Consider the following 15,250-nt stretch of genomic DNA (forward strand, 5'->3'; position numbering starts at 1 on the left):
AGCCTCAGTACCACCTGCATCTTCACTGGAAAGATTGCCAAGACAGGCCAATAATGATTTTTCTTAACAGCAGCAGATATCTTGCTGTATGCTAACACTCAGAAAACTAAGAGGAAAGCATTTGAGAAACATAACTGTTCAAAATTTGTATGCCCCAGTACCAGTGTGCAACTGGAAACCATTCACTACTTAAGCACATGCTTCTGAAACTGAAAATGGATGCTTTGATAGTGGGTTGCACAGCAAGCGGACTGGTTGAATGCATCAATACTAATTACATGGAGAATTCTCCTCTCCTCCCCTTGCTTTATTGCCTGTCAACAAGCTGAAGCTTTGAAAACTCCAAGGTGCTTTAATAACTTTTGTCAACCTATGAATTCTATGGCAGTAATTTTAAATGGATGACTGAAGTTTTCAACCATTTTCCTTACGTAACAGCCATATCAAACTACCTACATTAAAAAGAACCTGAACAAGTCTGCTCTAATCCCGACTTATAGAGTGTTCTGCCCATCAAAACCAAAAGCTAAAAACTACACCTTAACATCAAGTTCAGAGTGATTTCTCATCTGTAAGTAATTCATTCCCCATCACATGTAAGGATAACACAACTGATTTTTTCCATGGCTATTACACAAACCTTCTATGAGGACCTGCCGGTCAATGAACATGTCTGCTCCCAGCAGGCATGAAAACCTGCTGCCTCAGATACAGACTTCAAATTCTTCTCTCATCTTCAAAAAACAGCAGAAACTGAGAATGTTGGTAACTGATTCAAGAATGGCTTCTCAAGTGCCCGCAGCACTTCATTTGAACCCACGTGACACTGGCAGTAAATAAGCACATTGCAGCTTTTTAAAGACTACTTGAACAACTCAATAAGACAAGAAATCTGGAAAAGGAAAAAGGAAAAAGGAAAAAGGAAAAAGGAAAAAGGAAAAAGGAAAAAGGAAAAAGGAAAAAGGAAAAAGGAAAAAGGAAAAAGGAAAAAGGAAAAAGGAAAAAGGAAAAAGGAAAAAGGAAAAAGGAAAAAGGAAAAAGGAAAAAGGAAAAAGGAAAAAGGAAAAAGGAAAAAGGAAAAAGGAAAAAGGAAAAAGGAAAAAGGAAAAAGGAAAAAGGAAAAAGGAAAAAGGAAAAAGGAAAAAGGAAAAAGGAAAAAGGAAAAAGGAAAAAGGAAAAAGGAAAAAACTTAGCTTCTCCAATTCTTACCTGAACTGCGCTTTGATGTTGCTGGGGCTTGCAGACCTGGTCTGAATTTCTTTCTCCTGCTTTTCTCGCAGGATCCTTTCAGCCAATAAGAAGTAGGTGGCAGTGATGTGATTGTATTTGTTAGTTTCCAATGCCCTGCGGAAAGAACAGAACACAAAATAAACCATACATCAATGGCTCCTAAAAACTGGACGTGTGGTTTGCAAATCTTGCTGCATTTCTTACAGTAGGAACAGCACCTGGAAAGCACAACTGTGTCTTTTTGATACCTTGACAACTGTGTCTTGGCCTTCCTAAAAATAAAGAGCCAACAGGTCTACTCAACTCACTGTAGGTGCATGAGGATATTTTGAGAGTATTGTTCAAAAAGAAATTAATTCTTCCTTTGTTGACCGTACTTGAAGCAATAAAACTTCCTTTCGTTAACGTTATGCACCAGCAGTAGGCTTCCCCATTGGCATATACATGAAGTTCTAATACCCATTTATGTAGCAACCAGATGAAAAGCTTCCACTATCTTACAGCTGTCACATTAACTTCACAATAAAACTATAATCCCAACATAAAGGACACCAGCAGCTAAAAACTTAAGTAGTGACCCTGCTCTGTTTTATTATATCCTTTATTTCCCTCCTTCCCCCCCATCCTCAGTGTTAAGGTTTTAAGAGTTTTTTCCAGGTCAAACATGAACAAATAGAGAAAAAATGCTACACCCTCTTTCAATGTATTGAATATTGTAAAGATTTGGGGGTTTTAATCTGTTAGAATAAACTACACAGCTTTCTAGTGCGCTCATTCAGTGGCAATGACAATTTTGCATTATACAGATACAAGAAACAGTACTTTGAATTACAAAGATCCATCTATATGGAATCGTACTAAAAGAAAAATGTTAGAATTTATCACCTCTACATATGCATGCAGACAGGCATAACTAGTGCAGATACACAGCACAAGTCAAAGCATGGATTTCAAAGCAAATTTGCTCAAGACTGCAAACTGTTGCAGGAAACAAACACCGTTCCAAAACACTTCCTTGAAGTTTTGCCTGGGGCTGGATCTGTGTCAGTACTTCTCATCCTAGAATCCTCTCAGACAGCATGATTATAACACTTTGTTTGATAACTGAATGGCTTGATATTTAAATGCCCAAACACCCAGGTTACCGTGGCAGCCTTTAATCTCATACAAGGGCACAAAATGAACTTTCCATAGGAGACTGAGAACTTACTCCACTATAGTATCTCGGTCTGCAATGTCGCCAAGAACCATACGCTGTATTATACTGTTGTGTTCCTCCTCGGACAGATTTTTGTATGACACGAGAGGAATGTTGTACTTTGTTGCAGGAGAAGGGTCAACCCCTTGGAGCCATGCATGGTTTTCAATCTCTTCCAAAGACGCCCTTCGCTTCGGATCCCTCTGCAACATCCGTGTAATCAGACTGTGAATAAAAAACAGATCTAAACAAAATGCACTTACATGTTTAAAAGACAACCACTCTAACAGCAGCATTGGAAAGAACTTTGCTGTCAGCCCAAGTCCTCAGAAGTCTCTATGTAAGCAGCGTGCTGAGAAATTACTCTCAAAGACATTCCAAACATTGCTGAGCTGAAACTATTTGTTTATTAAAAACTACAAATATCATAAACACAACAGTTTTCATTTGCTATGCTTAGATTCCTAACATCTGATTTAGTGTTTGGTTTTCTTTAATAGGTTTACATGGCAGCTGTGACAGATGGCCTACAGGCTGGTCTGTACAATAACAGAAATATAATTTTCTACTATTGCTGCTGTCAACAAAATTGGGGAATGGCAAGATAAGCAGAAATGTTTTCTTCTGAGACCGCCTATAAGACGTTGGATTCTTCTGTACCTGTGAAAAGACAGTGATCTCTTCCACCCTTAAAAACAACATCTGGGATGAAGTAACAAACCTAGTAACAGGTTGATGCTGAACATTTGCAAGTGCTGGCAGGGCAGCACATACATTCCTGAAGTAAACAGAAAAAGATGACAGTCATCTGTGTGGACTCTGTCTTTACTGGGAAGTTATCCAGGTGAGATGTCCCTTGTATTACTATTAGAACAGACAGAGAACAAACAATGCAATTCATCCGACTCTTTTTAATGCCCGTAGTAAAACACCAGCAGTAAGGTAGTAAAGTGTATCACAAACTCAACACAGGTGCCTCCTGCTTCAGGCTTGCTTATGCATCCCAAAACATCAAGAATGTTTTCACTTAAGGCAGATGGTTTTGGCAGTCTCAGAGCCATTTCCCCAAGTAAACCTAACCTTCAGAGCACTTAGGTAACTGGCAATACATCACAGATGTGCCACGTGCAGAAAACAGAACTATTTGGGCCTTTAAACATATTAACATTAGCCAGTATATTAAACAAAATGATCCAAAAAACTGGAATTTCATGGCCCAAGCACCACATGCAACATCTCATGAGATTTATCCTGACAGAATTTGCTAATAGGAGCTTTTAACCTCTTCCCATATTGTATTTTAAACCTACTCTCACGTGCGAACCTCTTCAAGTTGCTGAGAGCCCCAATAGGAGCTTTTCCCTGATACCAGAAATACTAGATAAGACATGAAAACCTGTTATCGCATTGCGTTATGCATCCGTGGACTGCACAGATAACAAGTTAAGAGAGTAATGGTCATTTGATCACAGTTATAACAAATTTTTCTCTGTCAAGGAAAAGAATCTTGGATGTTCCTCTAGTCTTACGGCTCTGACACATATTAAAGGACTGATGATCTCATTAATTCATCTTTACTTTATGGGCCAATATTGGAGCATATAAAAAAATAAAAAAGCAGCAGCGAGTCCTGCAGAAAAGCATCACATCAGAATGAGTCATGATTTCCAAGCAGCATATGGTATTTGCACATAGATGACTTTTCTCCCGTGATTGCCTAAGATGTTGGAGTTTCCATTTCAGTAGGAGATGAGCAAAGCTTGCTGTGATGTTCTTGGGTTTTGACACCTTGTATTTTGAACTGAAATCTAGAGGGATCGTTACCCTTTTTGCTCCTGCCACAAAGTACTCTGAGCAACACCTTGTGATTTGTCCAGCAAGAATGGTGGCTAAAGCCAGCCAAGCCCTGAACATCATCACTATTCATTTATGAAATAGTTGACAGGTGAATAAAGTACGATACGATTTCACAAACATGTGGGAAAAGCCTAATAGCAAAAAAAACATCACAGGATTAACCTTTACTAAGAACAGGTATAGGAAACAAAAAGATGCTACACTGCTGTCCGAGATACTCAGTCGACACGAGGAAATACTCAGAACTAAGGAAGAACAAACAATAGGCAATGTATTTTAGTAGTTGGCAAAGGATATTTCCACACCAGTAAACTGTCATGAGGACTCTCAGAGGTAGTGAGAATCCACTTCTATGAGTGCTTTCTTGGGGTACTCTACTTACTCTTTACATTCTTTGGACACATGGGGTGGCACCGTGTACTTGCAGTCCATTATCATAGTCAGAGTTTCGCTGTCATTTGCTTCTTGAAATGGTGGTTGTCCACATACCAACATAAAGAGGATGACCCCCAAACTCCATATATCTGTAAATAGATAATTCATGTTTTAAAGTAATTGTTGAAAAAGTAGACGTTATTACCATCAAAACTGAAGTACTATTGAGATGCATCTTGAGTTTACTCCTGTACTCTCGATTATCAGCATTACTTACAGAGCTTGCAATTGCACTGAAGTACAAAATATAGCAGTTCCACAGATGGACAGTTTTTATAGCTTATGAGAGGAAAAAAAAAAACCAGAATTCAATACTTCAAAGATATGTAACAGTCTGAGACACACCACATCTCTGACAGCAAAGCATCGTTTAAAGCTGAAGATAATCCAGTCACTTAGTCTGCCCAATGAAATGACAAACGTTGGGTGAAAAAGAAGCACTTGTAGGTACGAAGCACTTCATTTAGTTCCTACTTGCTGGAAAGGCTAAAATCTACTTCAGTTCTTCATGAAGCCTGCCTAGAAGAAAACATTTCTGAAATCTGACTGCATTCAATACAGGAAATGCAGACTTAGAGAAAGATGGCACGCTGCCTGAAATTTAAGCAACGGGAAAAAATCAAATCAAATACGCACCATATATTTAGAATGCTCTTCAACTTCAGATACAACTCCACGCTATGGGAATTTCAGCAGCAGTTTTGGGCATCATACCCCAGCAATTCATTGATCCACATTGAGCAAGCAGAGGAACCAAGGTAAGCGAAGAAGTAGAAAGCTAGTGAGGGAAGAGCAGCTGGCAGCAGCCATGGGAAGCAGAGCACACAGCTCTGCCCAGGAGGAGCTGGAGGGAACCACACAGTTAGCTGCCCAAGTGCAGCTGGCTTTCTGCAGCCTGCACAAATACTCGACGTGCATTTAAAGCTGAAGGACGGCTACGGTTTTGTTTAAGAATGTAAATCACACACATTCATCCCTAGCACAATTATTCATTTGGATAGTTACAACACATTCTTCATATGGTTTAGCTGAGAGAGAAAAAGGCACGCTACGGGGTAATTTCCTTCAGAGCTCTAATTTGTACTAAGTGTATGCTATTAACTCCTACAATTATTTGATTTCTATTATGCTACTTTAGGGCCTCGATCCTGTACGTGCCCAGCACTTCGAGGCCAGCACACTGAGCCACGGAGACCTGCAAATTCAACTTCATTGATCACACTGCAATGTCAGTAAGTGCTTTTCTACTTTGCTAGCCTGATGTCAGGAAGCCGCAAAGTTTGGAATGCTGAGATTGAAAAAAGCCTCACAAGACCGAGGCAATTTTACCTGAGGGTACACCTTGGCTATTGTAAGGATGCCTGCATCCTCCTGCGAGTCTGAAAGGATCCAAAAGCATCTGGTGCATCAGACATCTCCCACCATGCAACAGGTATCAAAACCTCATTTCTGCAGGCAGATGGAATACGCACCTCCATGCATTTCTATTAACAGCCATCTTCTGTATGTCAGTGCCCTTCCTCAATTTCTAACCTACCCTAAGGACTCTGTTTTGCAATACAATCCGTGTTGTATTGTCAATACTCTGTTCAGTGCCCCCCAGTAAAATGCCTGCTGTCTCTTTCCAGCAGGAAGCATTTCAGGAGGCACCACAGAGCATCCATAATTTCAGATGAATTATGTTTGCAGTAATAAGATTACGTTGACTAAATTTAAGCAAAAAATAATAATAAAAAAAAGAAGAAGAAAAATACTGAAGAGGAGAGTGAAATAATTAAACCATAAATTAAAAATGAGCACGCAAAAAGCTAGAACGGAGGATTCCAAGAAATCGAGCTTAAAATACCAGAAGAGTCCCAAGAAGAGGACAAAAATAGCAGTGAGACAACAATTAAAGTTCCATGAAGCCACACACAGAGGAAACTCCAGCCAACTTCCAAGCGGCCCAGCTGCAGTGAGTACATACTGAACATCCCTGGGTATTCTCCCTTAGACAGCAACATCTAATCCATGTTCTGCTTAGCGCACAGAACAGTGACACAGCACCCTACACACCAGCTGTGTGGTTGGCTTTTATTGGATATATATATTCCTACAATTTTGGTTTGGAAGGATATGTGATAAATACCGTTTAAGTAACTTGTGGAAAACTAAAACACATACATACGGGTACTTGTGAAGAATCAGAAAGACTAGAAGCAGAACTCAACTCATTCTCTATATGCAAAGAAATAAGCGTTTAGAGGCTGTACCAAGGCACCTGTGGTTCAGTGAGAAATATTGGTGATAGGTGGATGATTGGACTGGGTGATCTTAGAGGTCTTTTCCAACCTTGGTGATTCCATGAGTCTGTAGAGTTTATACTCCATACATGATTTTTATTAACAAATAAGAGTAATTATTAATCATATAACTGAGAATTTTCTATCTTTCTTTCACTAGCTTCTGTATTTAGCACCTCATACTCATGGGTCTTTCCCACAGCCCTTGCTACACTGTATGATGTGTTTTGTGTTAATGAAAAGGCACTACCTGTATGGAAGAAAAAAGCTATGAACTAAAAATGGTGCTTAAAACCTTCTGCTTGAACTAGTCATATTATCTAAGGTACTTGATGCTCTCAGTGAAGGACACTGGGTTAGCAATGATCTCTCATTCTCACGTACTACAGACAAAACTTTTTCCTAACACATACATACTTTGTTAGCCTCATCAGACACTCATCTGATGCGGCCAAGAAGTGGCCACGTGCAGAAGCAACTGCAAAGCTTTTGCATACAACCTACTCTTACAGCTGTGGCCATAGAACTTCACTGCATCTATACTCACGGCTACTGCAATGACTCTGGTGTCAGGAAGTTTAGACATGCTTAAGCAGATCCAAAAGTATACTAATAACTAGGAAGAAGAGAATGCAATGAAATAGCACGTGCCTGAATAATTCTAATCTCCATGTGGGAAGACTTAATGTGTTCCTTCCTTATTTTTGCACAGACCTTAAGCCATGCCAAACACCACCTTGGGGTCACCTTTACAGACCCTCCAGCATCACATTACAGAAAGTATCTGCTCAGCTAAAGAAGCAGAGCAAAGTGCCCGGATGGCTGCAGAGGTACTAAGATGTATTCGAGAGTTCTGTCCTTGTCCCTCCATCGGCAGTCTCTCAAATAAGATGTCCTAGCCTGTTCTCTACATTGGTTTATCTAGATGCAGTTACTTCTTTGAAACGCCACAAGCAACTACAACCAAACACTTTAAAGAACGGGGCAATATCTTTAATAAGGTTGTCTTTCTGGTCTACTGCATGCTGTTACCATATCAGAGAGGCAATGGGAAGCATACATGTTGTTGTAGCCTCACTAAGCATAGCTGGGAGAATATTAAGGGTTTTCATTCTTTCACTAAGAAACACTGACAGTGTGATTTAGTGAATCTTCTGGCAGCTCTTGTCCTATTTAGAAGTGACTTGAGCTCGGACTACAGAGCTTGAGTAACAGATTGATGCTCAAGTTTAATTCATATTCTTTTCTGACTGTAAAAATAGAGTGCTGGCCAATCTCACTGTCTTTTGCCACTCAGTATTTCAGGGAGTGTTCTTTAGGCCTTATTAAAAGACCAACTCAATCACAGTAATCATTAGTCACAACAATGAGAAGGAGCGCTAACAGCAGGTGGAGGGAGGTGGTTCTCTAAGGCCTAAACCAAACTCAGCACGTTAAATCGTTAAATACCTCATTGCATCAACACGTTCCTGTTGCCCATCTAGAACAGCACAAGGCAGGTGCTTATTCAAGAAAAGCATAAAGCGGTACAGCAAGAACCATAACAGCACTGATAGCATGAACATGCTGAACTTGAATGCTCCATTTGAACCAGCACAAGGTTCTCTCTCTCTCTGCTATAAAGTCACCGTTATTTTTTTCTCCTCACACCAGTGTGAAAAGGATGATTTCAAGTGTGAAGGAAGTGGTGTAAAACTGACAGAAAACAGGAAACACAGAACTAGGTTTCAAAGCACGTTCGTTTGAAACACAGAAACCTCGCAAGAGCAAGGGAAGCACTAAAATGCTTTGTGAAGAACTGGACTATTCAGTGCTATCTCAAACTATTCCACATGTTCAGATAACTGCTGCATGTGATCCCAAACAAAGTAAGTGGTGCAATAGGTATCTTGTTATTACAACATCACACCGTTATACAGCATAAATTTTAGGAAAGAATGGAAATGCTTCCTTCTATTAGAGATATGGGCTCCTGGTCCCCCACTTTGCCACGTTTCGGCAAAGGCTGTTTCCAAAACACTACCATTTAGCTACATCTTTGAGGAGCTGTTGTCTTCCAGACATTACTAAGATCTGAATTAGAGGTTATTTTATTACAGAGTCTGTTTACAGCATCTTAACGTCTCCCCACACAACAGCAACGTTCTCTGCCATATTGTTTTCTGTTGCTGTCATCAGAATTATTCTATTACGTATTTCAACTTGTCCGTTCCCTGGATCTTAAGGAAGTTAGAGATCATTTGAACTCAACTGACTGAGTACCACCATGTAGAATTAATAATTATTACCTGCTGCCCATTCTAATGCTGTACCCTGCTATTGCTGATTTCCGCTCACACTGCAGGTATACTAAAAGCAGATTTGTTCCTTCTGCCAGGGAGACCACTTCCACTTGCAGAGCAGGCAACGCACCCTGATCTTAACCCAGCCGTCTGATTTGTCAGAGGCATCAACTTTACCAAGGCAGCCACATTAGAAAGATGTTGTGGCTGAAGTGAAATAAGAGCCTGACACCTCAGCAAAGCAAGGTTTCCAGAAAGAACACCTTCTATTAAACCAGCTAATAACTGAGGAAAGGGGGAAGAAAATTAACTCCTCAGTTTTCAGGTACAGAATTTTTTCTTTACATCACACGCTTTCAAAAAACATACCATAAAGGTTGCCTTCATTATAAGAAGTATATGCTCTTAACTTGGGCCAACACAGAACAAAACCCAGCCTGAAAGACCTTATTCCCCACACGTTATTAGAAAGTTGCAGAAATACATGCAAAAGCAATTAGAAGCCACAGAATGGTGCTGGTTCACAAAGGGGCTGCACCAGCATGGAGCTGAAAGCAGAATAAGACTCCAGAAAAATCAGACTTTACACAGTATTTTTCACTATTGCAATAACTGAACCAAATAAACGAGCAGGTTTTTTTTTTGGAAGCACAGTTCCTCGGCTTGGGCCAAGGAATCAAAGTATGTCTGCTATCTCCTTTTCACAACCTGGAACTCCCAGCTTCAGATCTGAGTATCCTAACCAAAGAACACAGGGAAGAGAAGGGTTACAGGAACCCAACTGCAGATGAGCTGATACAAACATTTATTTATTTCTTACATAGTTTTCTACTGTTCTTAGTAAAGTAAGCTTCATCGAGCTGCCTTACTTCTCTCTTCTCCAAATGTTATCCCATTTACCCTCTCCAGAAAACTGGTACAAAAGAAGGATTTAGGCCTGGGGTGCTGCATGCCTTTAACACACGTACACATATAACTTCCTATTAGTATACTGAAAGAAAGCACACGGTACTCTCACTGTGCTGCAGCAGCCAAAATCTGTGTCTCTTTCAAAAGCACAGCAAAGACCTTCAGAGGCAATTTATCATTTACACTGGGCGCTACTGTCTTGTTGTTATGCCCTGAATTAAATGAAAGGTTAGCCTCTAAAAACATTAGCTAGCCAACTGCACCAGAGGACATTTCATTGCTTCTAAAGCCAGTAAATACTGTTGCTCAGGAAAAGGACTGCTGGAGCAGGATTCCCAGAGCCATGACAACCAGGGCTGTGTATACGCAACTTCCTTACATAACATGAAGTCACTGCCATGGAAACCAAACGACGTCATTAGCTGCTTGTGCTATGCCTGCCTTAAACACAGGGCACTCAAGCATCTGTTCTGCTCAAGTTTGTACGCTGCACAAACCGTACCCACATTCATCAGCTTAACCACTGAGCTGGGCTTCGTCTCATTAGGCATTTATTGCTTTCTGAAGTTCACCACTTAATCCTAAAACAAGCGCCATGGATTTCAGAAAGCTTTATTTTTGTGATATAAGAACTTCAGTATTAGAGGCTTGCCCAAACATTCGCCAGCTGTTGCAAGTCAAGACACTTGTCACATTTTATATGTGCTACATGAACTTGTGATCATAAGCTAAAAATCTATACTCCTTTGGCAATAGACACACTTGCATTTAGCTACATAAATTGAGTGCCCTTAATAAAGTTGCTTATTTGAGACCTTTGTGGGAACAAGCAATTTTTCTCCTCCTAACAGAAGCAGAACTGCTGAGCAGCTTGCACTGCACATATTGGTCTGTTGGTAAGACATGTACATATTCTGTAGAAAGGCATTTAGTCATGTTTTAGAGTAAATATTCCAATGAGAAGTGAGTAAGAGACAGCTGAATGTCAACTATCCTGCACGACGAGCCACTAAACTCAAGAGCAAAAAAACAATGGAAAGATCACCTTCTATTGAGATAAGAATGTGTACGTGTGTGTGTGTGTGTGTGTGTGTGTGTATATATATATACAGGTATGGGATCAATGAAGGATGGAAATGGGCCCCAAGTGGCGGCATCATGGGCAATTATTCCAATCCCTGTGTTAGGATATTAAAGAGAACGTCACTGCCTCAGCCCCTTCAGAGGACATCTGCGAAGAAAGCAGAATTCACGGGGACCTCCTGAAGATGAGCCCTGAATGCTGAATGTTGAGTTTCTTTTAACATCAAGTTCCTCTGCGCAGAGCTAAATGTGGATATTGTAATGTAAATAATCATCCACATCTTTGCATGCTCAAAGGCAACAACTGCGCAGTATCTCAAGGCTGTTTTCAAGGCAGGCATAATCACCCATCCTGAGCTACTTCACCTGGACAGGAACATAGGAGTAGAACTTGCCCTGGGCTCAGGAGTAAGTCTAAACTCATAATTCACAAGGGCAACGCTACCAAGCATGATTGCTGCTAGTTTAAATATGTTTCCTTCACAGCACAGACTGCAGAAAACAATGAAAACTCCAATTTGTAGCAAACTTCACACAATTGTCTGGCAAGCCAGAACACAGCTTAAGGGTACAAATCCATAGGACAAACGCTGCAGGAAGATTTTTATGCACTTCATGAAAACTATGTAACCACAGCAGAGAAGGAGAAAAGCTGGTATGGTACTGATCAGTGTTTCAGCAGTGCCTGTTACACTGATATGTTTGTGCTTCAGAAGGATAATAAGTACATTGACCCTCTCCAGGCAAAAAGCTTAGAAGATGCCATCCATTGCATTAAAAAATTCAGATACAAGACAGTACAGAATAACCTTGCATTAGCAGTACCAACTTTTGCATGCATCACAAGTGGTTTTACACTACTATATACACACTGTTATCAAGTCTGGATGATGGTGACACTGAACAAGCTGTAAATTTGAAGAGCGTAGCTAAAGAACGAAGATCATATTTTTGGTAGATATTCTATTTTTAGTGATTGAACCCTTTTTCCATCCTTTAGCATCCCATGCCTTTGAATAAGCTTGCACACTGACATCTCCACTTTGCAGAGATGCCGCTGTCTGGTAACAACATGATTTCTAAAGTTTGTGTAAAATGAGATTTCCTTCTCCCTCGCACAAGACCGAGGCAGAGATCTTTTGCAATCAGTGACAACACTGTCAGCATTTACAGGCAGAACTGGCTGTTCTTGCTTTAAAGCTCTGCAAATCCAATTAAAATGGCTATTAGAACACACAGACAAGAGAATTAAGAGAAATCTCTTCCTTCCCCTATCCCTCCAAAAAAAAGTAAAAGAAAAAGAAAAAAAGAGCATAAATAGCAAATGGCATTTAGCAAATTATTTTCATAATTAGCTTATCTGTCTGATGAAACAGTCTGTTCTATATGTTACTTTATTTGACTAAGACATGCTCATCAGTAACTATTCTTATCATTGGAAAGCACTTCTATTTTCATTCAGTTTGGCAACTATTGCTTACTTTCCCTCTCAAGATAATTGCCTGGATTTTGCTGTTTGCATGAAGCTACTATAGACAAACTGTTGATGCTCTTCATGAACAAACAGAAAACCCCCCACCCTCAACCTTTCACTGAACATATATCACTGCCCTCAATCCAGAATAGTCTGCTTTACTCTGATTTATGTGTTCTGCATTAAGAAATGAATTCTTTCAACTCTTTTGGTTTCTCTTGCTTAGCCACACTTGTAAAACTATCCATTTAGGTCCCACCAGAACTGGGTTACCAAGTTAGTTGGTCACAGGCCAAGCACAATTAATCAGAGTAGTAGTTTGTAAGGCACATGAAATGAAGCTTCTTATCCCATGGACATGGATTCCATTATGATAAATACTCTCTCCACAGCAGTTTGAAATACAGTGAAAACAGTTCACATGTGAATGTGGCAAGGTGTCTAAAGACATCCCTGTACTCAAGTTAGGGCTTAGTAGATACGCTAGTAACCAAAGTCTACCCCAACGGCTTCCCCTCTGTAGTTTCACTTGGATACTGGCACAAAACATGAAATATTCTTTGTTAATGCCACTTGATGAATGACTGTCATTTGCAGCCAAATGAGCTTCTCTTGCACGGAAGGTGAAGACAAATGAGCTAGGCTGAGCTCATCTAACCTAAACTTGCTTCTTGCTAAAAAGGGCAGGTCTTATCACCTTCCCCCAGAACTCTGCAGCAAGCCACAAGCTCCCATCACTTCCTCTGCACCAGCTCAACACTGAGCCAGCAAACAGCTCTGTTTGCTAACCTGGCAGAAGTTAAGCCTGTAGAAAAACTAATAGCCTTCTGGCAACTTCACTAATCAGATCAGCTCATCAAATAGGCAGCCACACAACACAGTGTAGCACACGAGAAGGGGCAGCTCTGCACTGATGCAAGCAAAACGGAAGGAGAAAACCACATGCTGGAAGCAGTTACGTACCGTGCTATTTTAGCTTCCTGTACCCTCAGATCTTCAGACTCACTATGCAAAACACCCAACCATCCAAAAATGTTGCAACATAACATCAAAACGGGAGTTTTGGAAAAGAAAATAATCATTAAAAAGCTGATGAAGAATTTTTTGCCTCACTTCTGTTTTACTTCTATCGCGTTTGGCTGCAATCCAGTTTTGAACCTACCAGAATTCAAAAACACTGTCAGATATGCTCGGTAATTCAACACCATATATGGATTACAAACATCTTACTATTTTTTTCCCCCTTTAGCCAAGCCTGTCAAATCTCATATTCAGCATTCTCATAAGGTAACAGGTCACTGTAAATAGCCACTGGCCATGATGCTTACATCAGTCATTGACTTGGTGAATAAAGTGCTATATGTAGGCAAAACAGCAGAATGAGCTTCATGCAGGCCAGATAAGGTCAGCTGTGTGCTCAGCAGCGCTCAAGCACAAGGCAAACCTGACTGAAGCTTTGAATGGCCACACACTCCAGCAGCACCACATGCAAATAAGCCCTTGCAAATCCTTGATGCAAAAAAGAAAACAGGAGCCTGAGATCCCTCCAGCAGTGACAAAGTGGGTCTGAAAGCAACACAGCTGGCCCCTGCAACTTGACAGAAGGCAGCAAAATGGATTTGGACTCCAGGCTGCCAGCCAAACAGCACTGAGTCTGAGTAACCATAATACCCTTAGTCGTGTTTTTATGACCATCTCCCACTACTCTCTGCATTGCTGTGAGGACAGGCTGCTACACTGGAGACCCCATCACTACTTTCTCAATGTTATTTGTGTATCGCAGTACCATTTTAGAGGCTTGTGCTCAATAGTGCTCAATAAACAACCCCAGTCCCACATTCTGACTAGAAGAAATTTTAAGTTGTGAGAACAACATGGGAAACTCCAAACAACAGAACTTCTCATTATCTAATTCACTGAGATTCTAAAAAGCCCTGAGAACATATGATCCTTGCCTAATGCTCTTGCATCATTTTAACTACAGCCTTGAACACAAAAGGAAATGACAGACCTAAATTAGGTAGTCTCTTTTCAAGTGTGAAAGCTTTTAAGTAGCATCACAAAGGACAGATTAATCTCTAAACTAGCTGAAACAGTTACATTTCACAAAGCAAGCTTTTCCATAGTTTTAAGCATTTAACTTAATAAAAGGCTTGCCCTGAATATTTCAGCTCTTTGCAACGACAAAACCTAAACGATATTTTTCTTTACAGTCATTCTAATATGACTAAGACATCAGCAATGCCATTTTGTCGCAAGTCTCGCAACAAAAAACACGCACTGAGCTTTTTGCTTCTCTTTTTTTTAATTTGGCAACTCCAGATAAATGCAAGTAGTTCAGCGCTTTGCTTTTTGTCACTGAAGAAGTTAGAATAGAAGCCCTGTAATCTGCTGACAAGGCTACAGGATCCAGTATTCAGCTACTAGCACTGAAAACTGGGGAGCGTGCAAAAACTGACCACATGTATTTAAACACCCTGGGAAATACAGATTAACTAGC

The 15,250-nt window shown here is 40.3% G+C and overlaps 1 protein-coding gene across 2 annotated transcripts in view; it reads right to left on the reverse strand.

Moving 5' to 3' along the window:
• The window catches only part of SNRK (SNF related kinase), a 36,192-nt gene that overhangs the window by 7,125 nt on the left and 13,817 nt on the right, over nucleotides 1-15,250 (reverse strand). For both annotated transcript variants that reach the window (XM_072329119.1, XM_072329120.1), the window contains exons 4-6: nucleotides 4,668-4,809; nucleotides 2,441-2,653; nucleotides 1,210-1,344 (exon numbers count right to left, since the gene is read on the reverse strand). In XM_072329119.1, coding sequence (XP_072185220.1) covers nucleotides 1,210-1,344; nucleotides 2,441-2,653; nucleotides 4,668-4,809 — 490 coding nt within the window. The remainder of the gene's footprint in view (nucleotides 1-1,209; nucleotides 1,345-2,440; nucleotides 2,654-4,667; nucleotides 4,810-15,250) is intronic.

This window comes from Excalfactoria chinensis, chromosome 2 (assembly GCF_039878825.1).
Source record: "Excalfactoria chinensis isolate bCotChi1 chromosome 2, bCotChi1.hap2, whole genome shotgun sequence".
NCBI classification, from domain to species: Eukaryota; Metazoa; Chordata; class Aves; order Galliformes; family Phasianidae; genus Excalfactoria; species Excalfactoria chinensis.